The sequence below is a fragment of the Podarcis tiliguerta genome, assembly GCF_965153285.1.
Source record: "Podarcis tiliguerta genome assembly, chromosome: 5".
Lineage (NCBI taxonomy): Eukaryota > Metazoa > Chordata > Lepidosauria > Squamata > Lacertidae > Podarcis > Podarcis tiliguerta.
Window position 1 is genome coordinate 13,573,280 of NC_139538.1, and position 27,838 is coordinate 13,601,117.

The following is a 27,838-nucleotide window of genomic DNA, read 5'->3' on the forward strand; positions in this document are numbered from 1 at the left end:
TTAACGCCAAGTTAACTCATTCCCATACCTACACAAAACAGATTGTAGCACAAAGTGGAATTATTACTTATTGCCCTTCTGGTGCAATCAATGGACAATTAATCCATACATTTCAGGACTGAAATTCATACTTAGATTTCACCGGCTGAACGTTCCCCGCCCTAGGCAATCAACAATATAAATTTTATTGCTGAATCCTGGATCTGAAATTTTGCATCCCAAACTGGAATACAAAAGGTATTGGAGAATATGAGGAAGTTCAACTTTGGAATAAAACTCTTAGAAATCTAAAACGCTCCCTTGAATTTTGAAAAACTGAGATTCTCTGTCTTTCATCCCTACAAGTGGCAACTGGGGATGAATTCATTTCTGGTATATTTGCAGCTTAGATTCAGATATATGCAGTGGCAATGAAGTGCAGCATAAACTACCCAGTGCATTTCTGCTCTTATATAAATTATAAAAATAATAAACGCAGTATCGCCATATCATCCCAGCATATAAACTAATATTCAACATTTCTACTTGCTCAACAAGAAACGTAAAGGGGGAAGAATTGCTATGTGAACTATAACTGATCAAACATATGACCATTTCTATGGCAAATGCAAACAAACTAAAAGAGTTTCAGGGGATCCACAAAGGTCCAAGGTGTGAACTCACTGGACAATATGCGACATCGCTGGGTCCACAAGGGGACAAAAACGCAAACCACTTCTGAGCTTCACTCCTCTAACTATCAAGACTAACGTGCAAACAAACTCTCAAATCTGCCAGAACAAGAGAGGAAGGGAGTGAGATTCAGCCTTTATGCTTCCAGAGGGAAAGGGGGAATAGTTATTCTTTCATGCTGCTGTTTTTAAACTGCCCCCTATTTAACCGGTTTTCAAGCTCATTGGTTACAAGCTATATCTTCTCCCTGCACTACAATAATAAACAACAGCAGTCTCGTTTGTTTTTTTCCTTTTTAAGATGCACTAACTTGGTCTTCCTCTGCACAGTTTCCAACTTTCTCTCTTGTTTCTCCAACCCAGTTTTCGATTTTATTCTTTTATTGGTGCCCACTTTATACATACCTCCTTTTCTACAAATTTTCTTGCCGGGTTTCCTGGCACATTCCTTGGATATTCTTTTGACTGAAAAATGAATAGAAGACTAGAAAATAACATGGAGCTCCGTGACAAGACAGTAGGAGCATGCAATACCGCTAGCTAAGCTCAAGATGGCCTGGCTTATTGACGTCATTTATTTACTCGGTTGAGTCCCGACTCCTTTGGCCTACCCATGCAATGGATCAAGATGTTGATGCATCTTTCCCCAGAAGTCAATGGGTGGGAATGAGCATTTAGGTACCAACTTTGACCTAAGAAATACACGTGCTGAAGGACGAGGAAAATGAGTAGAGACAAGATCAGAGGAGAAGGGACGGGACGGTAGTAGAGGCTTAGAACTGGTGCATACATAGAAAAGCCACATGCATAGATGTGAAATAAAGTAAATTTTAAAAAAGGAAGTTGGGAGGGAAGAAAAAGCTGGCATGCAGACAAGAAAGCCGTGCTGGCTACCAGTACACATGATTTAATAGTAAAGAACTTCAATAGGAAAGTCGAAACAAAAAGATCTCCCTGCTTCTCCTGTAAATAACTCACCATCTTCAGTTGGGACATAGATATTCAGATAGAGGCAGTCTTCATTCTGCTCTTGCACGTAGGTAGAAACTATATCCAAGTTATTAGTAAACCAGACAGGAAGCATGACTTCGGGTAACCTGCCCTCTATAATGTTCTGGGGACACACCGGTGCAAACTGGGTGGCGTTTTTGATATCTGGCCAAGGAGACGGCGGTTCAGGAGGCTGGAATCGGCGCTCCCCGACCGGAGGAGCGGCGTACGGCACCCCGAGAAACTGGATGACCGGCCCCAGAATTTCATTGTTCAACTCCTTCTTCATCCCCCTGACTTTCCCGAAGCTGGTGGTCACCACCGGGTCGGTATCATCCAACTTTTGCGACGAGACGGCGGCGGCGTGAAGCAAGAACCCGAGTATGCAGAGGGTGAAGGTGGCGTCCAATCCCATGTGCAGCAGGCGGACCAGCATCGCTCTCCACACGCAGTTCAGCCACATGGATGTTGGAAAAGCCATGGTCCCACATCAGTTGCCCTGCTGTGGTTGGAGCAAATCTTATTTGTATCCACTCGGCGGGGAGGGAAAGGGTGAAGCAGTGATCTTGGCAAGGGAGCAGGGAAATGAAATGGATGGCTCAAGCCTCCAGAAGGGGAGCCTGTCAGAAAACTCTCAAAAGCCTCTGCACACGACAGGCATCTCCCTGCGACTTCATTCCCACCGAAGCAGCATCTTCGCTCTGCCCTATTTGTCAAGCGACATTCAATTGCCAATTCTGTTTTCCACAGTTGCGATATGAAGAGAGCATCCCTTTGCTGCCGATTCCCCACTTATAAATCAATTCCAGTTAGCTGCGGGTCTATATCCTGGAGAAAATGAAAAACAAATCATTAGCATGAAAGAGCTAATATGGGCAGAATAATAACTAGATGTTTTACAAGTTACTGTACACATACATTAATAGTTGCTGGAGCCACGTGAAGTGAAATGGTACAGTAAGTAGTTTATGGTTCCACGAGATGACAGGTAAAAAAATAATAATACTGATTGCCAGGTTATTTATGGCGTCACCTGCGGAGTTTGTGCAGGCTTTCAGAGAAACCGCAGCTTTTGAAGTCTCATTTCACGAAAAGAAACATATGGATTCCAAAGCCGGATTAAATGTGTTTTTAATGTTGCATTTCTTTATACGTCTCAAAGGGGCTTGCAATCAATTTTAAACTTGTTACCAGAGGATGGTTTAATAGCAACCACAAATCAATTATAATTTTATACAACCTTAAGAGAAGCAGTAAATACAATGTGGACCGCAGAGTTCCCAGTGACCTGCGGAATACTCCGAGGGCATCAACAAACAGCCAGGACTGCCTTTCTCTCTGCGTTTATAGCTGTCTCAAAAGAACAATTCTGAAATAACCTCTGAATCCGCCATTGTGGCAAAGGAATACAGTGTCAGTGCAACTCAGCACACATTTTAATATGCCAACGGGGTGCCTTGATTCGATGGCTCTCACAAACATGATGCTACTGCAAAGGTCGGGAATACCACTGGGCTGGAAGGTGGGAATTAAACAACCAACGTGGGTGGAGCCAAGCTGTCAATCTTCTCTGTTACTGGGTTACTGGACAATGTCCATGGAGTGAGAAATTGCTGAACTACAGTGGTACCTTGGTTTAAGAACAGCTTAGTCTATGAACAACTTGGATTAAGAACGCTGCAAACCCGGAAGTAGGTGTTTTGGTTTCTGAACTTTGCCTTGGAAGCCTTATTCCACTTCCTGTTGAGTGTGTTACGTTTGTAAATTGAGTCCCCCGCTGCTATGGGAAAGCACGCCTTGGTTTAATAACACTTTGGTTTAAGAACGGACTTCCAGAATAAATTAAGTTTGTAAACCAAGGTACCACTGTATCGGCCCAGGTTTCTTATACCTGGTGTTGATTGTTGTGTTATTTTGTAGGTTGCTCTGGGCCAATTTATGTGGAAAAAACCAACTAAAAATGAGAACATCACCACTACTTATAATACGAATAATTTGTTTTGTTTTGGGAAGCATACATTAGGGAGATTTCCCATTAAATGCAAACCAAATCAAATTTCCTTCTCACCTCTAGCCTTCAGTCAGATGCCTACCATGTTGTGGTTAAGAAACCCAAACCCTGGTTTGGATTTTGCAGGTAAGAGCACATTACACTAGATTATTTATACTGGGAGTCACGGGACAGACAAAAGACACCTTTGGTTCCTATCACCTCTTCCTTTTTTCCTCATTTACTTTCTCATCTACTTATAAGTAAATAACTCTGTATTTCTTATCACAGTGGATAAAATGCTGCCCTGCAACATTTTGTTGCAGCCCCCACCCCACCCTCGTAAATTCCCACTGGAGAAGCAGAGCACATCTCTGCAGATGATCTCACTTTAGGAGCTCAACCTTGTTTCGGAAAGCCCCAAGCTGACTCTCTGCTGATTTGAAATCCTAGATGGCAATCCCAGAGCTCCTTTCTTCCCAGTTCTACTTTATAATGAAGTGGACATAATGCAGTTCTTGGGAGAACCCTGTTCAGCCCATGCTATCACATCCTTTCCACTAATGGTAATCACGTTTCCAAGCCTAGCTTGACAATGACAAACAATGATAATATTTTTCCTTTTATGGGGGGAGAGAATACAAGGAAATAGAGAGTTTTGGCCTTGTGCAGTTGTCTCTCTCTCTCTCTCTCTCTCTCTCACACACACACACACACACACACACAGAGAGAGACATATCTGCCTTGGGGGGAAAGGGGGTGGGGGCATAAGCAATTTCTAATGAACTTATAAGCAGTTTCTAATGAATTCCATCATTTCCCTGCATAATTTTGCAGAGGGGATTCAAAATGCCTCACAGTCCAACTGTCCTGTCATTAAGGTTATTTAAGAAGAAGAATACTGTGAAAGCTATATAGAGCAGCACGCAATTTGGTGCATATTTCATGTTGAACAATCTATCTCAGAAGGCAGTAAGGAGGTAGATGGGGCATCTCTCTCCCCTCCCCCCCCCCCCCCGCCTTCTTTCCTGGCAATTTCACCCAGGCTCCATCTCTCCTCTAATTTTAATAAAAACCTTCCTGCGAAAGGTGCCTTTAGGCAGGCTTGTGCCCTTCTTTCTTCCATGCTAGAGTAGAAAGATTCCACACACCCCCCCCAGGAACACAGAGGTTCCACCACACAACAACATTTGGATAGAATAGCACATAACGTTAGATGTGATTTCATACACACAGAAGGGCCAGCAGGATGCAGTTAGACCTTCAAGGATGTTTCTGTTTCATAAAGTTTCAGAATTCATAGACGGCAAGGTAATAATGGGGAAATGGAAAGAAAGGTAACCATGCATACATAGCATTGAGAAAGAGAAAATAAACGTGGGCAGGAAGCAGTGGAATGCCTATGGAAAATGTGAGGCTAAAGGAACAGTCACATATCACCGGCGCTCATAAATCTGAATGACCTGTCTGCATAAGAAAGCCCCCATCTGGAAGAACCCTGGATCTGATCAACACTGGTCCAGGGTTGGACAAATCTGAATGACCTGTCTGCATAAGAAAGCCCCCATCTGGAAGAACCCTGGATCTGATCAACACTGGTCCAGGGTTGGACAAATCTGAATGACCTGTCTGCATAAGAAAGCCCCCATCTGGAAAAACCCTGGATCTGATCAACCCTGGATGAGAGGAGCTGCCTGAGAACCATATGCACATCTTGGTTCCACAACAGAAACTGGATATAAGGGTGAGCAGAAAAGGAGGAGGCACATTCATAGCTTCAAGTTGACCTTCTGAACTGGACAGACATTACCTGAGGACGAGGCAATGCAGCAGGGCTGTATAAGAAGAGTTTGGATTTGATACCCCGCTTTATCACTACCCGAAGGAGTCTCAAAGCAGCTAACATTCTCCTTTCTCTTCCTTCCCCCACAACAAACAGTCTGTGAGGTGAGTGGGGCTGAGAGACTTCAGAGAAGTGTGACTGGCCCAAGGTCACCCAGCAGCTGCATGTGGAGGAGCGGGGAAGCGAACCCGGTTCCCCAGATTACGAGACTACTACTCTTAACCACTACACCACACACTGTACATTTAAAGCACAACCAATGCACACTGAAAGCACATGGCTGCCCCCCAAGTAATCATGGGAACTGTGCTTTGTTCAGGGGGCTGGGAATTGTAGCTCTTTCAGGGAGGAATTACAGTTCCCAGGGTTCTTTGGGGGCAGCCATGTGCTTTCAATGTGCATTGATGGTGCTTTATGTGACACCCCCGGAGTTCTGTTCGACTTCTTTCCTTGTTTTTATCCTGTTGTTTTTTTTTATTCTGTGAACCGCCCTGAGATCTTATGTTGAAGGGTGGTATATCAATCTAATTAATAAATAAAATAAATAAGTCTTCTGATTTAAATCTGTGTTGTGAAGCAAAGATCACCAGTGTCGAAGCAATGGTTCTTCAACATCAACTTCATTGGACTGGTCATGTTGTACGGATGCCTAATTGTCATCTTTCCAAAGCAGCTACTCTATTCCGAACTTAAAAATGGAAAGCGTAATGCTGGTGGTCAACAAAAGAGGTTTAAAGACTCTCTCATGGCAAATTAAAAAAGATGTAGTATAAACACCGACAACTGAGAGACACTGGCCTACGAGCGCTCCAATTTGAGCACAGCCTTTACCAAAGGTATCATGGACTCTGAAGATGCTTGAACTCAGGACAAAAGGGAGAAACGTGCTAAAAGGAAGGCACGCTTGGCAAACCCTCACCGTGATCAACTCCTGCCTGGAAATCTATGTCCCCACTGTGGAAGGACGTGTGAATCCAGAATTAGCCTCCACAGTCACTTACGGACTCATTGTTAAAACTGGGTGTGATGGCCTGGGATTCGGACTCGGAGGCTGAACCTGAGGAATCCCAGCCTGCACAGGAGTCCCCGCCTCCAGAACCAGCTGAGCCGGGGCTGGGGCTTGAGCCTGAAGGGTCCTCACCTGTGCTGAATCCTCGGGTGCAGGCACCAGCTGAGTCTGCTCTGGCTCCTGAGGTGATGGAGGACCCATTGCCTGCAGGTGCTCCACTCCCAGCCCCGTCAGGGGAAGCTGAGGTTGCCTCTGGGTCCGGTAACCCTCCAGCCTCTCCTGAGCTGCAGAGGCTCAGGGCAGAGAGGCGGAGGGAACTAAGTTCCAGCAGGACAGCCTCCATATCGCACCCTCGACCTCGGACTGGACGCGGACCTCGCCGCACGGTTAACCCTTGGGACCAGCACACTGCTTATGGAAGATAATCTTACTTGGCTACAAGTAATCGTCAAAGAAGACAATGGATCAGAGGATTGTCTTTGGTTCATCCCCCCACTCTCCCAAATCTGAATCTGTGGAAGATTCAAATTGTGGGACCAGAGACTCAGCTGGTGTTTGGGTCTTTATTGCTATTTTCCCACTCAAAGAAGGCTCACTGTGCATGCGTAACCATGTGCAATACTGCAGCCACTGTCACCCACCGCCTTCCCTGCAGCCCAGGATCCATTCACTAGGAATGCCAGCATTTATTTTGGGCCCTTCCAGACATGCAGAGCATGTGCCTTTCTCACCACTAGGCATGACTCCTCCTGGAGCCCACTACCATGCAAAAAATACGAGCCCTATGCCGAGCACTGAATCACCTCCTTTGATCCAAATATTTCTCACACATCTGGACTTTATCCGGCTGCTCATTTTCATTAGTCTAATTTTGAAATGCAGGCACACACAGAGAGACTTCTAATTCCTGGAGCTGCAAACAAATGACCCAGGGAGAAAAGATACAATTCTAGGATCTGTTTCATCTATAGTAAAAGACTTAAAATGTAAGCCATTTAATCCCATTTGTACATTCACAGGTTTTTCCCTCCCCTCCCCTTAGAACGGAAAGGACTAAATTAAGCCAGCTTTCTGTTCATTCCTTTATATATATTTCCAACCAAGGACACAATCCATCTCAGGACATGCAGTGAAGCATAGGCATTAGGATTTGAGTCTTAAACATTGCAAACCACTTCTTCTAAGAACAAAATGCTCCATCGGAGAAATGTTGGAGGGTATGGAGTTATGCGACCCCCGAGCCAAGGAGATAAGTAACTCTGCAAACTTTAGAAGACATCAGAAAGCAGCCCTGTATAGGGAAGTTTTTTTAATGTTTAATGTTTTGTTATGTTTTTATCTATGTTGGAAGCAACATAGAACAATAAAAATAGTTGTTATTGACTAGGACGCACTGGTGGAGGAAGAGGGGATGAGGGGAACGTACCGCCCCCCGGCACCACAATCCTGGTAGGGTGCCATCGCAGCTGCCACGCCCCCACACTGAGCGCCACTCCCCTGCAGACGGCATGTCACGCCCCCAGGACGCGTGCCACACCCCCGCCTGCTCTCTGCCCCCGGTGCCGGAGCACGAAGCTCCGCTACTGATAGGATGTCCCTATTTTCATTGGAGAAATGTTGGAGGGTATTACTTTAAGTAAGAGAAGTAATGCACATTGCCCTCTAGAAGGATGGCTGCTGAACAAATAGCTCTCCAGGAGCTGTGGAAGAACAACTGCCACCATCCCTGATCATTGCCTGTGGGGACTGAGGTTGGTAGGAGAGAGTTCCACAGCGTTTGAGGTCCACCAGTTCCCCACTCCAATCTAAAGTGACACCCTACCCACACAAGAAAGGACCTAAAATTCCCACTTCCTTAATATATGGATTGATGCTTGATGTAAATTCTGAGCCAATGCCTGAGTTGGGCAGCATTGGCGCTGTGGGTTAAACCACAGAGCCTAGAACTTGCTGATCAGAAGGTCGGCGGTTCGAATCCCCGCGACAGGGTGAGCTCCCGTTGCTCAGTCCCTGCTCCTGCCAACCTAGCAGTTCGAAAGCACGTCAAAGTGCAAGTAGATCAATAGGTACCGCTCTGGCGGGAAGGTAAACGGTGTTTCCATGCGCTGCTCTGGTTCGCCAGAAGCAGCTTAGTCATGCTGGTCACATGACCCAGAAGCTGTATGCTGGCTCCCTCGGCCAATAAAGTGAGATGAGTGCCACAACCCCAGAGTCGGTCACGACTGGACGTAATGGTCAGGGGTCCCTTTACCTTTACTGTCGTGGGGATTCGAACCGCCAATCTTCTGATCGGCAAGCCCTAGGCTCTGTGCTTTAGACCACAGTGCCACCCGCGTCCCTATTGCATTAATAGGGGTGGACAAAAAGTGCACATCTCCCAATTACAGTTATTTCCATTATGTAAAGACCTGTCTATTAAGTAAAAAAATGATATTATGGCTGCGCTGAGGATGGTATATAAAATGCAGTTTCCTTTTGCAGTTTTACTTGTTGAGTGCGTATTTTGATTTAATTTGAATGTGTGATTTACAGTGGTGCCTCGCAAGACGAAAAGAATCCGTTCCGTGAGTCTCTTCGTCGAGCGGTTTTTTCGTCTTGCGAAGCAAGCCCATTAGCGGATTAGCGGATTAGCGCGATTAGCGGTTTAGTGGCTATTAGCGGCTATTAAAGGCTTAAGGGATTAGCGGATTAGCTGCTAAAAGGCTATTAGCAGCTTAGTGCCTTAGAAAAAGGGGGTGGGGAGCGGAAAAAAACCCCAGGAATCGCAAGACATTTTCATCTTGCGAAGCAAGCCCATAGCAAATTCGTCCTGCAAAGCACCTCCAAAACGGAAAACCCTTTCGTCTAGCGGGTTTTCCGTCTTGCGAGGCATTCGTCTTGCGGGGCACCACTGTAATTCCTAAATTTTGTTACATTGATTTATTATTATTAGCCACATTGAATTTTTTTTCAAAATTTATTTCTTTATTTACAACATAGCCCACAACAACTCATACATACAAACAAACCCACCACCATTGACAATATAATTATTAAAATTAAACTCCTATCCCCTTACACAAAGAAAACATAACACAAAAATAAAAGACTTCCTTTATCCTGTAAATGGCCTCCTTATGTACTTCTTGCATACAGTTTCTTTTACATGTGATTATTACCATTTTTCCTAATTATGTCTTTAAAAACCACAACATCTCCCGAATTATTTTTTTTAAAGTGAGACATAAATATTAAATAATCTGAATTCATGCCAAAACCAAATGGAACTACAACAGAAACTAATGGGGAAATTACTAACTTAAGAGTTGGCTTTCTGTGCTACTAACATATCCTACTTGTCTGGTGGGTACGCCTTATTCCTAAGTTCATTCCTTGCTGGGGGGAAATGTCACACCCTCTGCAGACGACTAGGTCCCTCTCCCTCCAGCTATGCCTTTGTGCCAGTCGCAGTAGAGATACCACATAGCCTGAGGGAAGAACTTATGCAAAGAGTGTGCTGCCTGACATTGGGCAACAAAACAATGATACAATGCAGCAGCGGCGCAAGTTAAGATGAGCCCATCATCCTTGACCTTCAAGCCTCAAAATTGGCTTTCTGCAAAACACTTACGCGGGCAAAACACAGCACATGAAAAGCCAATATGTTCGTGGAAAACCAATATGAATGGGGGCTTGGAAACCGCCAAAGACATTTCATTTCATAGCTCGAGAGATTTTTAGAAAGAAAGAAAAACAAGGTTGTTGCATGCGCCATGGCTGCGGCTCTTCGACAACAGGTAGCTGCCATTTTGAAATTCCCTCTGCCATGTACAAGGGTATCCAGATTACAGAGCTGGCAGCTCCTGGTCATAATCCATTGCTCTTCTTTTTTGGAATGGACAATGCTTCTTTGAAACATTTGCTTTCACTATATCCCACACCAGGGGTGCCAACTTGAATAAAATATTGGGGGGCCCAATATGCCAATAATATGTCCAATATGCAGTGGACACAAACCATTTGAATGGAAATGCCCATCAACTTCGGGGGCAGCCCCATCAAATATTTTATTGGCGCGGTGGAGACCCCTTGACCCCTAGAAGTTGGCTCCTATATCCCACACTTTGGAGAGGAAGTGCTGGACTATATAAACAAGCCACTATGGAAAAATGTAAGATTTTCAGAGGTGAATATGCTCTTAAACAAGCCACTATGGAAAAATGTAAGATTTTCAGAGGTGAATATGCTCTTGAACTATACAGTGGTGCCTCGCAAGACGAAATTAATTCGTTCTGCGAGTTTTTTCGTCTTGTGAATTTTTCGTCTTGTGAAGCACGGTTTCCCATAGGAAATGCATTGACGGTTTCCCATAGAAATGCATTGACGGTTTTAAGAAAAAGGCGCGAGACGTTTTCGTCTTGCAAAGCAAACCCATAGGGAAATTCGTCTTGCAAAGCAACTCAAAAAACAAAAAACTCTTTTGTCTTGCGAGTTTTTCGTCTTGCGAGGCATTCGTCTTGCGAGGTACCACTGTATACCCATTGTATGGAAATTGACAACAGGACAGTGAAAATGGATTCTATGAGCCCTAACGGTGGCTGAGAGACTGATATTGATGAATTGGGAGAAAAGAAATATGATTCCCCTTGGCAACATATGAACGGACAGCTTATAGATGGACTTTCGTTGGCTAAATACAATGATATTTGGAATGAGTTTACATAGAATATATTGGGTTACTGACAATTACATGTGTATTGGGATAATAAGAATATACACATCTGTATATTAATTTATGGTAATATAACAGTATTTTTTTCTTTTCCCCCCAATTTCACTTGGTTTTCTTTCTTTCTTTCTTTCTTTCTTTCTTTCTTTCTTTCCCATCTCCTTTTATAAATGAATTTCTTCTAATAAAATATTATTAATAATAATAAAATATGTAATGACCAACATGAACCTCAGGTGGTGGCAGGGCCAGCCCTCAGATGAGGCAAACTGAGGAGACCGCCTCAGGCAGCAGGATCCAAAGAGACAGCAGATTCGGTCTCCCAATGTAATGTAGCTCTTCACTCCACCCACCCCCTTGTTCCCGATACAGTCATACCTTGGAAGTCGAACAGAATCCGTTCCGGAAGACCATTCGACTTCCAAAACATTCAGAAACCAAAACACAGCTTCTGATTGGCTGCAGGAAGCTCCTGCAGCCAATCGGAAGCCGCGGAAGCCCCGTCAGACATTCACCTTTCAAAAATAGTTCACAAACCGGACCAGTCTCTTCTGGGTTTGCAGCGTTTGGGAGGCAAAACATTTGAGAACTAAGCTGTTCGAAAACCAAGGCACGACTGTATATATCTTTATTCCTCCCTTGTTCCTGATTTTCACTCACCCTTCTTCCCTGGTGTGGTGGAGAGAGACATTTTGTGGTTTGCCTCAGGTGCCAAAATGTCTTGGGCCGCCCCTGGAGGGAGACCCCATTCTTGTTTTCGCTTTAATCCCAACTTTTCCCCTTTTAAATGTTGTAGACCTTAAGCAAACATGCAGTTTTATATAGCCAATTGTGGTTCAAAATGCACCATCTCTTGCACACTGCATGATGCAAATTGGGCACCCGTTCACATTGGCTGTATGAGAATGCAAATGGGACATAAATTTTTAAAATAAATAAAAGGGTAGGGGATTGTGTAGGATTTCCCCTTCCTCCATTGCTCTTCCATGCCGAATTTTAGTTGTAAGAGGGCAGGGCTTACTTTCGCTCTATAATTTTGGGGGTGACCAACATGGTGGCTTATGGATGCCGTGGAACTCCAGTTCCCATCAGCCCCAGCTAGACTGGCCAGTGTTCAGGGATGATGGGAGTTGTAGTCTAGCAATATTTGGAAGGCCACAGGATCCCCAGTGGTGGTCTATATTGACTGGCAGCAGCTGTCTGCAGGGCACCAAGTTAGGAAAGAATCATGCACACCAATAACTGCTGTACAACAACAATACCCGCCCTCTAAGAACCTGATGCACATTTCTTGCATGACTCTATCCACACACTGATAGCCTTGCCAAACCAGTGGTTGCGTGAACCACAGAAATTAGTTGCATGCAGAGTGCTTTTGAGTCCCCCTCTGAAGCTGAAGTGCACAATTGTCCCATTTTCAGCATGTGTGCGTTTTAAGAATCAGGATGCGCCATAGAAATCTCAGACTTCTAGCTCATCTGAAAGCACCCCTACAAATGTTGACACCAAGGTTAACGAGACATGCTCCCAGGTAAGTGCCTTACAGCGGTTCTCAACTTGTGGGTCCCCAGATGTTGTTGGACTACAACTCCCATCATCCCTGACCACTGGTCATGCTGGCTAGGAATGATGGGGGTTGTAGTCCAACAACATCTGGGGACCCACAGGTTGAGAAACACTAGAGGATTGCACCTTGACACAATTAGTTAGGAGTCATCTTTATACATAGTTCCTAGTTCTAAAGTCACTTTTCCCATAATCCTTTACCTTGGGGCTCATCGTATACCTGGATAGCTCAGCTGGTTAGAGCATGGTGCTGATAATGCCAAGGTTGCAGGTTTTGATCCCCGTATGGGACAGCTGTCTATTCCTGCATTGCGGGGGTTGAATTATTAGACAATCCTCAGGGTCCCTTCCAACTCTACAAATCTGTGATTCTATGACATCTAAAGTGGCTTCATTACCAATCCTTCTTCCCAGGGAACTCAGGGACTTATAGTTCTGCGACTGTGATAGGCAGGGTATCAGAACCCGTAACAAACTGTTCCCAGGATTCTTTGGGGGAACCCCCAGCAGTTAATGTGATAAAGGGGGCTGTCAATGTATGGAGTGGATAAGCGCCTAGTGTTTCAGGGTGAACTTCTAAAAAAGCTACATTAACATGGTTGCTTCTTTAACGTGTTAAAAATTCATTGCAAGCTTGTTCTTGTCAGTTATTGTTGGATTCCTTATTACTTAAATAAGCAGCATCAAGACTTTGTATTGCCCTAAGAACCTACTTCATCAAGTGACTAAAAAAAACCCCTAACTTACTATAGTTATGTTTCTGATTTATGCACATAGTGCAAGTTCATAGATGATAGTGTCATTTAATTCTTTATTACTATCCCTTTTTTCTTATTCATATATACATACATACATATATATATATATATATATATATAGTTCCAGTAACAAGAAGCCGAAAGCACCAGCCTGAAGATGACGAGTGAGACCTCGTCGAAACGTCGCCTAGACACCCCAACTTTTACACGGGAAGACACCCGAGGACACCAAAACCTGCATTCCTGTACCCGTGAAAATCTACGAAAGCATATATATATATATATATATATATATTAATTACTATCTCTGACTGGTTAGGAGAAGTAATTATTCATATTACTACACAATATTTATTTTCCACATTTCCTAATGTGTGCTGCAGAACTGTGACATTTTACCCAGTAAGTAGGCAGCAAAAAATAAATAAATTGTGATTTCCCCCGTAACAGAAAAGAATGGATAACTCTTGTCACTTATGTGCAAAGTTTTAGACAGCTAAGTAATACAGATTTAAATTAAAAATGACAGATGCACTGGCTTGGAATATAATGGCTACTGAAGTGAATGTTTATTCCTTTTAGCAGTTTGTGGTTAACTCTTAAACGGTCCAAGTATTATAGTCAATTGTCAGATTTGTAAATGTGCACCTAGCGCATGTATATAGCGGGGGTCAGAGTGTGTAAGTAGCAATAGTGCTCCTGGACGTAAAGAGTACGGGGAATCATCTTGAAATTTTGATGAGGCTTCCTTCTGAAATAGCCTTTTATGGGGCTGAAAGGGAGAAGCCGCTCAGGCAAGATGGATCAAGAATCTGATGAGCAGGGAACTCCAAAGGCTGTCAGAGTTGGCTGCTTCTATAGGAGGGATGGGGAACCCTGTATTTTGCCTTCTCTTGGAGGTAAACAACTGGGAGGCTGTACGCAGGAGTGGCTGGCATGGTGGTGTGGTGTTGCAAGGCTGTTTTCTTGGCAGGAGTGATTATTATTATTATTAATACCCCGCCCATCTGGCTTGGTTTCCCCAGCCACTTGCCATTTACCTGGAAAGTGAAGGGATGAGGCAGGGAGAGGAGGTTGGAGCTCTGCAGGTGCACAGGTGAGAGTGCTGGATGCTCTCAGCTGCTGTGCCCAAACCGCTCTGGTCTCATCACCGCCCTGCATCATCCCTGCACCTTCCAGGTAAGTGGCAATGATGCTCTAAGCCTGGGCTGGGTGGTATCAGGTCCAGAACTCCCTAAATATTCTCTCTCTGTGGCGATCACACAGGGTCCCTGGACGTTTAACGGTCTATTGATCCCTGTACCACCACTGTGCTCGCTTCCCCACTGCCACCAACCAGTTACTCTCTGGTAAAAACACGGAGTCCAGTCAGTTGTTAAAAGTGAACCAAAAAAACCCCCAAGTTTATTTTACAAACATTAACAAGTTTATGGTTTCTCAGATAATATTCCTGTCATTTTCTTAACTTTAGTTTCTTTACCGGCCTATACCTTCCTAATACCTTCTGACTGATTATCTCAACTGTTTGACTGACTCCTCTTAACAAATTCTCTCACTCTCTCACACCAGACTAGCCCAACCCACAGACTTATCTAACTCTAGACTGAATTCTCAACAACTCTAACTAAAAAACCTTTGTGCTTAAACCTTATACACAGTTAACTCTGCCCCCTGGGTCCCCATTGGTTAGTCATTTTACAATTAGTTAACCCTTTCCTATGAACCCAGTATGATGTCACACACATTGTAATAGGCGGACGCGATAGGTGTAAACTTTGCACTCCCCTGCTTAGTGGGTTGGTGAAGGAGGGGCTTGACTTGGGGAAAGGGTATATATATATTCATGTTTTTGAATAAAAAGGGTGTGCCTGCTTTTTCAGGTGGCCCACCTTGCAAGTATGTATTTCCAGTAAAATATTGCTGCTTCATCAACTTTGCCCATATTTTATTTCAAATAGGCCCAATGACCCACTTCTAACAGTGGACCCAAGCTATTCCTTTACCAATGGAAGAGTGAACCAAATGTAATTTGAGTGCCATTAGCTATGGGTACTTTTGTTATTAGAATTGTTTTGATTAAAAAAAAAAATCATCCTGCTTTTCTTACAACAAACTCCAAAGTAGCTAACACAACTTCTGCAAACATGAAAAAAAACAAAACCCAGCCTAACACAAATATCAAGGGCGAGGAACGTAACAGGAGCAGATAAATATAAACATTTCAACAGAAATACAAAACCTGTAATACCAGGCCCAAAGACAAAGGCAGACCACCAAGAAGCAAAAAAATCAAGCAACCCAAAGGTCATTTTTGCAGGTATTAGACATCAAGGAAAAACACCCCTCTTTGCCCAGGCCTATGGCCTGTGAAAGTGTGGGGGAGAGAACTGTTATTATGATTATTATGTTACTATTAAGCTGTCTGTCAGTGTGCTTTTTACTGTGTTTTTATTATATTTTTTATCATTGATGTTTTATCATGTGTTTCAAATGTTGTACACAGCCTGGAGATCTTTTGATAAAGGGTGGTATATAAATTGAATTATTATTATTATCATCAATATCCTCATTTCTGGCACAGCCAGGTTTTGCTTGATACCTGAAGATTTTCACTGTTCAGTCAAGGAGAACTTCCTTCAGAAGGGCATCCCACAGAATTGGTGCCACTCCTGAGAAGGCCCTGCTGCTCATAGCGGCTTGCCAAACTTGACCCAGCATGAAGTAGGGTCTCGGATACCAAATGGGGATCATGATGTAGGACGTTCTGGACTGCAGTCCTTAAGGCACTCACAACCACCAACTGTTTAGGAATGTCCCATAATGTATCACCAAAAGAAGATGGCACAGGTCTGCATAAAATCTGCAGGTGTCATATGTAGATGTTCAAATTTAGGAATTGTTATAATTTATAATTGAGACGCAGTGCATGCCACCATGGCAAAGAAGGCTGCAAATCTGCTGTCTAGGTGTTGCTGTTGAGCAATTTCAAGGTCCGGACTGCTCTCCCTTCTTTGAATTCTTTACCTTTAAAATGGACTTGGAGCAGACAGCCTTGCAACCAAAGGTAAAAAGGTAAAGGTACCCCTGCCCGTACGGGCCAGTCTTGACAGACTCTAGGGTTGTGCGCCCATCTCACTCAAGAGGCCAGGGGCCAGCGCTGTCCGGAGACACTTCCGGGTCACGTGGCCAGCGTGACATCGCTGCTCTGGCAAGCCAGAGCCGCACACGGAAACGCCGTTTACCTTCCCGCTAGTAAGCGGTCCCTATTTATCTACTTGCACCCGAAGGTGCTTTCGAACTGCTAGGTTAGCAGACGCTGGGACCGAACAACGGGAGCGCACCCCGCCGCGGGGATTCGAACCGCCGACCTTTCGATCGGCAAGCCCTGGTGCTGAGGCTTTTACCCACAGCGCCACCCGCGTCCCCAACCAAACAGCCTTGCAACCAAACAGCCCTCCAAATAGAGAACTATCCTCCATTAACTAGGGCACGTGCCCCCCCCACCGCCGCCCCTCAAAGCTGTTTGTGTTTAGCACATGCATATAACAAATCCGATGTAATCAAATTATAATGTGGAAAAAATATAATTTTGCATCACATCTTCTGCTCTTAATCCCCCATGCAGGATTTGAATTCCAGGACTGAGGAAGATCATTGAATTGTAATTCATCGTAAACTAAGGCCCTATATTGTGGAACCCCGATTATTCCAAACTTGCACGAATTTCCTTTGCTTGAATTTGCATTGAGAGACATCCTCGCGTTCCGAATAAGCTGAGTCCTCTTTTCTCGGGCAATAAAAATTTATAAGCAGAGCGCCCCTTGAAGTTGCTAGAAATTTCAGCCTTGGGTGAGCAAAGGATTAAGTGCTATAATTAGAACTAAATTTAGTAGGACTAATCATAGAGTAGGGTAAGCAGGATTTGACCCTTTAATATGCTGTTCAGCAAAATAAATCCAAGCTTTCACATTAGAATTTAGGAAACATGCCAAGCAGGGTAGTTTTCATACTCCCCACCTCCATGGTAATATTTTAATAGGAGGGGGGGGTGCATGGCTCAGAATGTGTTGCCTTGTGAATACCACATGCCCACTCCCACCCCCACCCCGCCACATGGCCACCCATGTGCAAAGGCAACAACAGTGACACATTAGGAAATCCCTGCCTAAATGGCTGTCCCTGACTCAGACAAGAGATGGGATACTGCTGGTTTCTTGTATCCTCTAACATTGCACAGATGTGCTTGCCATCTCCCAGTTGCCAACTCCAAAGTCATTGTCTTATCACACACAATGGTAGGGATGTTATCAGCTCAGTGGTGAAGCATCTGTTTTGCATGTTTGTGGGAGGCGGTTTATTGTTTTGTTTTGCTTTTGTTTTAACTATTTATTTTGTGCTGTTATCCTGTATTTTTATCTTGCGAACCGCCCAGATATCTTCAGATGAAGGGCAGTATTTACTTTTCAACAACAGCAACAAACTTGGTTCAACCCTCACCCTTTACCATCTTTATACAGACGGGGCCACCATAATCCTGAAACACCTTATCTTTATGATTTCTAGGTTCCCATCTGCACTATACTTTTAAAGCTGTGCTGTACCACTTTAGAGAGTCACAATTTCCCCCAAAGAAGAAGAAGAAGAAGAAGAAGAAGAAGAAGAAGAAGAAGAAGAAGAAGAAGAAGAAGAAGAAGAAATAATAATAATTATTATTTATACACCGCCCATCTGGCTGGGTTTCCCCAACCACTCTGGGCGGCTTCCAACAAAATATTAAAATACAATAGTCCGTCAAACATTAAAAGCTTCCCTAAATCCTGTAGTCTGTGAGTGGGTGCTGAGAGTTTTGAGGAGAGATATTTATTCCCCTGACAGAGCTGCCATTCCGAGAGTGGTATTAACAATCAATTCCTCTCCCCACGGAATTCTGCGAATGGTCGTTCTGCGAGGGAGAATAAGGGTCCCTTTACAACTCCCAGCACCTTTAACAAACTACATTTCCCAGGATTCTTTGAGGGAAGCCGTGCCTGTTTAAAGTGGTATGATGCTGCTTTAAGTGTATATAGTAGTGAGGCCTGAAAGGCAGCATTTCGCATCCAGATCTCACCACTGCTGCTCTTGCTCATAACTCTGTGCTCTGACAGGGTCTCATTCTTTCCTATCACCTTTTATTTGGAGGTGAAAGTTCTGCAAGCAAAGCACCTCCTCTATCCAACTGAGCTAGACAGTCCCTCTTCGTTTTGCTTTCTGCAGCTCTAACTTAACTCATGTTTGTTCCCCCCCCCCAAAAAAAAATGAATTTCATGCTTAGCTTGTTTTTTCCTTAATTAAAAACTTCCGTTTAGCCACCTGTAATAGGTGCATTATCAAAACTCATTAGCCCCATTCACTCTTGTCTGTCATCCCTAAGCTTTGCATTCAGGTGCGCATCTAAAAAAAAAAAAAAGTTCCCCGTCGGCTTTTGCAGACAAAAAGGAAATTAAATAATAAATATGGGAGCCAGAACGGTTTTATGAGTTTCAGTATGAGAAGGTGGCTGCAAGGCCCATAAGGTTTCACACAAAAAGGCATTACAGCTAAAGGTAACATGCTGACACATCCCTGATCTATAAAGTCTGCAGTAATGACAGTGGTAAAGGGTGGTGTGCCAGACTGGGGATTCTCCCCCCCCTCCATGTGTGTGTGCGCGCACACACACACACAGACACGAAAAAGAAATAGGTAAGGCATAGTAGGAATTTATTATTGCAAAAAAAGGTGTAAAAATCAAATAAAATTTCCCCAAAGCTTTCCTATAAAGCATCCACAATGGTTTACTACCTTCACCTGCGTTCATGCTAGGATCTTATTATCCTAGCTGTTGCCTTGTTTTCCAATTCCTTTAGCTCCTGTGTGACAAAAGATCCCGCCTTTAAAGCTAAAAAGAACCTCCTAATTTCCGAATTCTGCGGGTCCTATTCATTATCCAAGCAGTAAGAAACTAAGGACTTCTGGTCCTGCCATTTGGGGGGGGGGGGGTCTTCTGGACAATTCACAGCATTTATTGCATGAGGTTGCTTCACTAAAACTCCTCTAAATCCTTTGGCCAAATAGACACATCCCCGACCCCATTACAATGGTCAGAGATTTGTTGTAGTTAAAATCCAGTCCAATCCTCTGCGGGACATGGGTGGCGCTGTGGTCTAAACCACAGAGACTAGGACTTGCCGATCAGAAGGTTGGCAGTTCGAATCCCCCCAACGGGGTGAGCTCCTGTTGCTCGGTCCCTGCTCCTGCCAACCTAGCAGTTCAAAAGCACGTCAAAGTGCAAGTAGATAAATAGGTACCACTCCGGTGGGAAGGTAAACGGCATTTCCATGTGCTGCTCTGGTTCGCCATGTTGTATGCCAGCTCCCTCAGCCAATAAAGCGAGATGAGTGTCGCAACCCCAGAGTCATCCGCGACTGGACCTAATGGTCAGGGGTCCCTTTACCTTTTTTTAACCAATCCTCTGCACTTCCCTTTCCTGGTTCTTTCTCTGTACATCAAGCTTGGACCAGACAGCCCTTCAAACAGAGGGCTGCTCTGTAATGTAGGTCACAGCCTCTTCTGCCGCAGCCACTGTTTTGGAGCTCAGCCATGTGGCCAGACCTGGGAGAATTATAGCGTTATGAGTTTGAAGGTTCCAGTCCCCTTTAATCCCTGGATCCAGCAAGTGTTAGAATTTAATCAAAGGCTTGGTGTGTTTAGCTGGGTGCCAGAATTCTAATCCTTGAACCCAGTGACTGTTAAAAGTTACTCAAGCCTCTGTAAGGGTTAGCCTCTGTAAGGAGAACAAAGGAAGATACAAATGGATAAGGCCCTGCCTCCACTGCCGGATTTAGGTTTGATGAGGCCCTAAGCTCCTGAAGGTAATGGGGCCCTTTATATGTCCCGCTGTCCTTTGTCAACAACAAATTGTCACTGTTTTTTGTGTTTAACACATGCTATATGGTAATTTATGGACCTAATAGGTATCTAAAGCCATTTGCACATACAGAATATAGGCACCCTATATACAGAAATGAGCAAACCAACAATATTTTAGGGAGCAGGCTAGCAGACGGGGCCCATTACTTACTTCACAGGAGCATACACAACACAAAACACTGTTGCTGTATGTAGGTTTTGTTTTATTTGTTTTTCATCTTATATTTTGGAAATGTATATCCAGGGTTTTTTTCCCTATAATTTTTTGGGGGGCCCTAAGCTATAGCTTGTTTAGCTTATATGTAAATCCGGCACTGCCTCCCTCCCTCAACTCCCACATAGTGAGAAGGACAAAAGCCAGAAGAGAAGCAAGACCTTTTTGATGTGTTAATACTGTGAGCCCCTCCACCGTAGGCTCAGGTTGTACATGTGTGTAAATACACCATATATTTATGTGAGATATTTCTATACACACACACACACATACAGTGGTACCTCTGGATGCAAACGGGATCCATTCCGGAGCCCCATTCGCATCCTGAAGTGAATGCAACCCACATCTGCAAATCTGCGCCTCATGTTTCGCCGCTTCCATGCATGCACGTGACGTCATTTTGACCGTCTGTGCATGTGCGTGCGGTGAAACCCAGAAGTAACATGTTCCGTAACTTCCGGGCCGCCGTGGAGCGCAACCCGAAAATACTTAACTTGAAGCACATTTATCCCGAGGTATGACTGTGTGTGTATCTCACAATCTCACAAAGACACCGCAGGCTCTTCTGTGCCTCATTTCCAAAAGGAAAACACAGACCACCTGGAATCTGTGGGATCTCGCACCACTCAGAGATTGGAGTGGTGTTCAACACTACTATGGTTTCTAAGGGACTTCACCACTAACCCAAACCGCCTCCAGAATAGCTCAGAAGTGGCTGTGCAGAATCTAGCATCCTTTTACCAAGAAGAGTTTGGATTTGATATCCCACTTTATCACTACCCCGAGAAGTCTCAAAGCGGCTAACCATCTCCTTTCCTTTCCTCCCCCACAACAAACACTCTGTGAGGAGGGTGAGGCTGAGAGACTTCAGAGAAGTGTGACTAGCCCAAGGTCACCCAGCAGCTGCATGTGGAGGAGCGGGGAATCAAACCCGGTTCACCAGATTACGAGTCCACCACTCTTAACCACTACACCACACTGGCTCCAAGTGATGTGTTAGCAGAAGAGGGAGATAAGAACAAGTTCCATAACTTAACTATGTGCTGTGTGAAGAAGTCTTTTTTCCTGTCCTGAATCTTCCAATGTTCAGAAGATTCTGGTGCTGATGTTCAAGGGTCCAGCACACTCAGTTCTCATCAAGTGTTTTTTTTAAGGGGGGGTGTTTCTAACTATGTTTTTTGCTTCTGCCAACCTTGGGGCTCCACCAAGCCTGCTGATACCTCTTGCAATGTTCAGCCATGCCACTCACCAGCTGAACATTGGAAATAAAAGGGAGTGCTGACATTGGCCTACCTTACAGAGTTGCTATGAGGGTTGTAACTGGATAATGCGCGGGGAGCACTCTGAGCACTTGAAAGAAATACACAGGTGGTGGTGATCATCACCTCCTGCAAAGCTGCAGTGAAGATTTAAATAACGCTGGCTGGAGGAGCAGAGTCACTTTAGAAAGACCACAAATTAATGTAAAGCAAAGCCCACCCACGTGAAATTAGCAGAAGAAAGACTCAGCTGGGTGAGTAAGAAAGCCGTAGGAGCTGAATTCAAGTCATTCTTTGATTATAGGTTTGGAAAAGCACAACTTTGTCTATAACCTAATAACAGAACGAGGAGGGGGCATCTTACTAATAGGTGAGTTGATAACAAAGAAACAAATTTGTTTGAGGTGGAGTGTGATGGCCTGGGATTCGGACTCGGAGGCTGAACCTGAGGAGTCCCAGCCTGCACAGGATTCCCCGCCTCCAGAACCAGCTGAGCCAGGACTGGGGCTTGAGCCTGAAGGGTCCTCACCTGTGCTGGATCCTCAGGTGCAGGCACCAGCTGAGTCTGCTCTGGCTCTGGAGGTGATGGAGGACCCATTGCCTGCAGGTGCTCCACTCTCAGCCCCGTCAGGGGAAGAGGAGGTTGCCTCTGGGTCCGGTAATCCTCCAGCCTCTCCTGAGCTGCAGAGGCTCAGGGCAGAGAGGCGGAGGGAACTAAGTTCCCACAGGAGGAGTGCTAGCCTCCAGGCCAGGAGAGGCGAGTCACCTGTGGGCCGGGGCTGCCCTATGCCTTGGGGCAGATAAAAGCCAGCCAGCCCCAGTCCCAAGTTGCAGGAGCAACGTTGTTGGTAGCCAGTTCCTGCTTGCACCCTGTTCTGCGCTCCTGACCTCACCCAACTCCCTGCCTTGGACCCAGCTTCAGCTTTGACGGACTGCTTCCTACTGCACCCTCGACCTCGGACTGGACTCGGACCTCGCCTCACGGAAGCCCACGGGACCAGCACATGGAGACTCAAAGAAGCTGCTTCTCTACTGAGTCAGGCCATGCAGCTCAGTCTTGTCTACCCTGACAGGCAGTGGTCCTCCAGTTTTTACACAAGAGTACCATATTTTGCAGTCCTTCCTAGAGATGCCGAGGACTAGACCTGGGGCCTTCTGCTTGCAAGCCCATTTCTTGCATAAAAGTACTGATGAACCCTCAGGGATACAGAACCCAAGAGAGTCACACTCCTCCAGTCTTCCCTCCCCCCCCCCCCCAGCCTTAGTTTTACCCACCTGTTGTGTACCTGCCATCTCCAAATAAGCATTCCCTAGCTGGATCAAACTAAAGGTCTCTCTGATCTAGTAGACTAGGTCTTCAATGGTCAAATGCATTAGGAACACAGAAGGCTGCCGGGTCACTGGAACATGCAGCTTGGCTTGTCTGCACCAGGGGTGAGGAACCTGTCTCCCTCCAGGCATTGTTGCATTGTTGCACTACAACTCCCATGAGTTCCACCTAGCATGGCCATTGGCCAGGGATGCTGGGAGCTGTAGCAGCTGTAGTTCAGCAATATCTGGAGGGCCATAAGTTCCATAACCTTGGTCTATCCTGACTGGCAGAGGCTCTCCAGGGTATCAGACAGGGTTCCTTCTGAAGAGGAAGAGAAGAGTTTGGACTTGATATCCCGCCTTTCACTCCCTGTAAGGAGTCTCAAAGCGGCTAACAATCTCCTTTCCCTTCCTCCCCCACAACAAACACTCTGTGAGGTGAGTGGGGCTGAGAGACTTCAGAGAAGTGTGACTAGCCCAAGGTCACCCAGCAGTTGCATGTGGAAGAGCGGGGAAGCGAATCCGGTTCACCAGATTACGAGTCCACTGCTCTGAACCACTACACCACACTGGCTCTCTGAGCCCTACCTGGAGATGGACCAGGGACCTCCTCATGCTCCTCCATTGAACTACGGCCTTTCCTCACTTTGACTTAGTAAAATATGTGCAGCACTGCTAGCTGAGTGTGGGGTTCTCTGCAGAGATAGTGGTACAATGGCTGGCTTCACTGAATTTTTATTCATTTCTGTTATTATGAACACCCCCCCCCCAAAATAGAAACACATTGTGTGTGAGTGTGTGTGTGTGTGTGTGTTTTCCTTCTTAGACAGCCCCACCTTCCAAGGGCTGCCTGAAGCTTGGATGCACAACACAGCATTAGCTATTAAGTCACTAATTATGGAAAGCTGAGTGTGTTGGGAAAACATGTAGATCTTCAAGGCAGGTGCAAAATGCAGAGCTGAGTCACTGGGGGAAAAAGTCAACCTGATTTCCTCTCAATACCAGCAATTTCACACTTGCCGTTGAAGGGGATTTAGACCTGCTGCTTGTTATGAAAGCTGTGGGAAGGCCTTTCGATTTGCTGTGGTTGTTGAAGTTTCTTGCACCAATGCTCTCTCTGGCCCTGGTCCAGTCCTAGTGCCATAAGAATAAGCTGTCAAGATGGGAGAAGTAACCGAGGAATGCTGCTGGGATGTGAATTTGAAGTCACATCCAAATTGCATTTCTTTCCAAGTAAGATAGCACAGACTGTATCCTCACTTACTGCATAACCCTAGGAATATCTACTTAGAAGCAAGTCTCACTGCTAGAGATGGAAGCATCTGACCATTTTGGTTTTCCCAGTTTCCCGTTTCTCCCATCTTAAGTTCAGTTCTCCACATTTCTGCAACAACTGGTGAATCTTTTTTTTTAAAAAAAAACATATTGAAAATTCACCAGTGTGAATTTCTTCTAATAAACACAATTTTGTATGCAGTGCTGACTGGTGTACATAGTTTTGCAAGCAATTTTCCTTAATATAATGCATATTTGTGTGCTATTCTCATTAATACATTCATTTTCATGCACAATTTCCACTCACTAATATATGTGTTTTGGCAAACGTTGTTTGGCTGGAAAACCGCACCACAAAATTTGGAGAAGTACAAATTTCAAAGGATCTCTTGTGTTTCGGTTTGCATATTGTTCTGGAAAGTGCAAAATTAGGATTGAAGCCTAAGAAAGGCTTAGATACCTATGCGAACTTCTGATTTATGTTCATGGGTTCCTTTCCAGCAACCTATTCATGCATCCAAACTTGTTTACATGTGTGCAAGCCTATATCTCCTTAGAAATATCACAGCATTTCTCTCTACCCACTAACTTCTTCCCCCTCTTTCTAGGCAAAACTGCTAGAGAATTGGGTGAAATTGCATGTTTCTCCTCTTTTTATGAAAAAGGAATCACTGTGCTTCTTTGCCACATGTGTACAAGTACAGCATGTTGACTTGATTTAAGGCCGCATCAACTTTGCCAATGCTCTTTCCGTATCTAATCCTTTCATTTTATTACTGTACTTTCCTTTAGCATGAATTGTTGCAATCCTGTGTGGCTGTATGAATTGTTAACAGTGTTAAATAATGGAGAACGATACTGTTTACCAGCAGAGATTAAATTGCATTTCTGGAGCTTTTATTTGCTCTTTTTTAAAGGATCTTCACCCGTAGTATTTCCCTAATGAATCCATTATTATCTATTGCCGTAGTTTCAATGACTCACCACACAATACAGATCCTCCCCTTTTTATCCAGTGTTTTTTTTATGCGCCCAACAAAACACAATCAATAGGAGCAGCTAACAAATTGCTCAAATGAAGTTGAACAATTTCAATGAAAGCACTGCACATCATTAACAGTAACTATTCACTGCCTATGAATAAAGGAAATAATGCCTCTTTAAAATAATTATCAACAAGCATAATCTCTTTAGGTACTGCTCGTTCCTATGTATCCCCCCCACCCCACCCCACCCCCGCCATAACACTCAGGTCTAACAATGCCACCACTTTGCCTGCTGGTGAGTCAGTGGTTATGAAATATGCAAATTGGTCCAAACAAAATTAGAACCATCATCCTGTAGCGCTATCTTCCTTCCCCTGTCTACTTTGTGGCCTCATTCCAGTCTTCAAAATCAGCCCCTCTGAGATATCCGGTCTACTTCCAGTCAAATAATCCAAAGGCAACACATCTCCCATCCCTTCAAGTTTGTTTGAGACACTGGATACAGCATTATCACAGCACATCCTTAGAGAGCGTCAACCAGGCCTCCTTCTCCTCTCTTCATTCAATTCTGCCTGTAACTAGAATGCTTTGTTTGAGTTAGGCATCCCAAACAGGTCCGAAGTGTATTCCTCCATTCAAGCGCACTTAATGCAATCATCCCCAAAATTCATCCTTTCTCTTTCTGGTCAGTTTCTGCATATGATTTACATTCCAGGATTATTATTTTTTTAAAGAACATAAGAAGAATCCTGCTAGATCAGACCAAAGGTCTATCCGGCCTAGTATTCAGCTCCCACAGTGGCCCGCCAAATCATATAGGAAGCCCCACAAACAGGACATGAGTGTGAAATAGCATTCACCCATTGGACCTGTTCCATTTTCTACCAGGTCTGGTAGTTTGTTGAGTATGGCATAAAATAGGAACTAGGCACTAGTATTGCGGAACTTCCATGCCTTTCAGTGAAGGTTATTTATACAACAGCACTGGCTGGTGGATCACGATGCAGAACCCCAGTTAAAGTATAAACTCTGTTCTCTAAATATCTGAGAAACCACGTGCACACCCTCCAACACTTTGAGGCAAAAATCCAAGACGCCATCTTTCCCAACACCATCTTCCTGTTTTTTATTGCGACAGCACGGCAGCCATTTTGGTTGCTGAGATTTCGCACCACAATTCTGCCCCCCCCCCAAAAAAACTTTTTCTTGGATACTTGTGGGGTATGCATGTGTGTGAAAGGGACAAAACAACCACAACTTCACTTTCAGTATACACCCAGGAACCTCACCTAAATGCTGGAGAGCTTGCACCTCTGCAGGCACATACATCCACATGTGGTGGGAATGCCCCCAAATTCAATGTTTTTTGACATCAGTCCTAGAAGAAATCTATGAAATATCAAACAGTTATTAGAATCCAGTCTAAAACTGGCCCTATTAAATGCTTTCCAAGACAACAATGCGCACTCACACTACAAAGAACTCATAAGTCACATACTCTCGGCAGCTAGGAGTGTCATAGCTAGACCCTGGAAAGATCTGTCAGGAGTGAAAATGGACCACTGGTACAAAACAGTATGGGAAACAACCCTAGTAGAAAAACTAACCAGCAATTTGAAATTAGCATGGGGACAAATAAAGGAGGATGCCCTCACCCCAGTGTGGCTCCCCTTTATTACATACATTGCCCAACAAGACAACAACATAACCCCACCCCCGAGAGTATACAAATCAATATGACTGATTTGACCCAACAACACACACACTCCTCACACACACACAAACACAACTCTCTGCAATCAACTGAATGCAAACAAACATGCCCTGGGATCTCCAATCTCTCTCACCCCCAATGAAAACTGATGAATGAATAGATGAAGAACCTATCCATGTGACACTGACACAAACCCCCCCCCCCACATACACTATGCAAAAGAAGGAAAAATATTGCCCCACCTTCTTTCTTGCACTTCTCCCTCCCCACATCTTTCTCACCCCCAATCTCACAATGCCTATGATAGCAATGTCTCACACAAAATGTAACCAACTTGTAGTTAGGACTCTATGAACTAAAAACAGAGACTTTATATGCACCTTTGTTATCCCTGAAAAGCCCTCAATTTTTTATTTTAAACCTTCACTTTCAGTGACCAACACTGAAAGGCATAAGAATTCACAGGCCACCATTACTCCATCATGAATACTCCAGCCCCCACAGATGGGTCCAATACTCAGACCTTAACAAGCTTTGCAGAACCTGACCAGTTAGACCTCAGCTACACTGAAAATTAACTCTAGACTGACTTTGCT

General features: G+C 44.5%; 1 protein-coding gene across 10 annotated transcripts in view; it reads right to left on the reverse strand.

Annotated features, from left to right (window-relative positions):
• NLGN1 (neuroligin 1) overlaps positions 1-27,838 on the reverse strand; it is a 628,941-nt gene that overhangs the window by 462,803 nt on the left and 138,300 nt on the right. For 5 of the 10 annotated variants that reach the window (XM_083442050.1, XM_083442044.1, XM_083442052.1 and 2 more), the window contains exon 2: positions 1,650-2,489. In XM_083442050.1, coding sequence (XP_083298176.1) covers positions 1,650-2,142 — 493 coding nt within the window. In that variant the 5' untranslated portion in view covers positions 2,143-2,489. Of the gene's footprint in view, positions 1-1,076; positions 1,137-1,649; positions 2,490-2,579; positions 2,598-27,838 lie in introns of those variants that run through there. The other 5 variants (XM_083442045.1, XM_083442048.1, XM_083442043.1 and 2 more) reach the window with 2 other exon arrangements.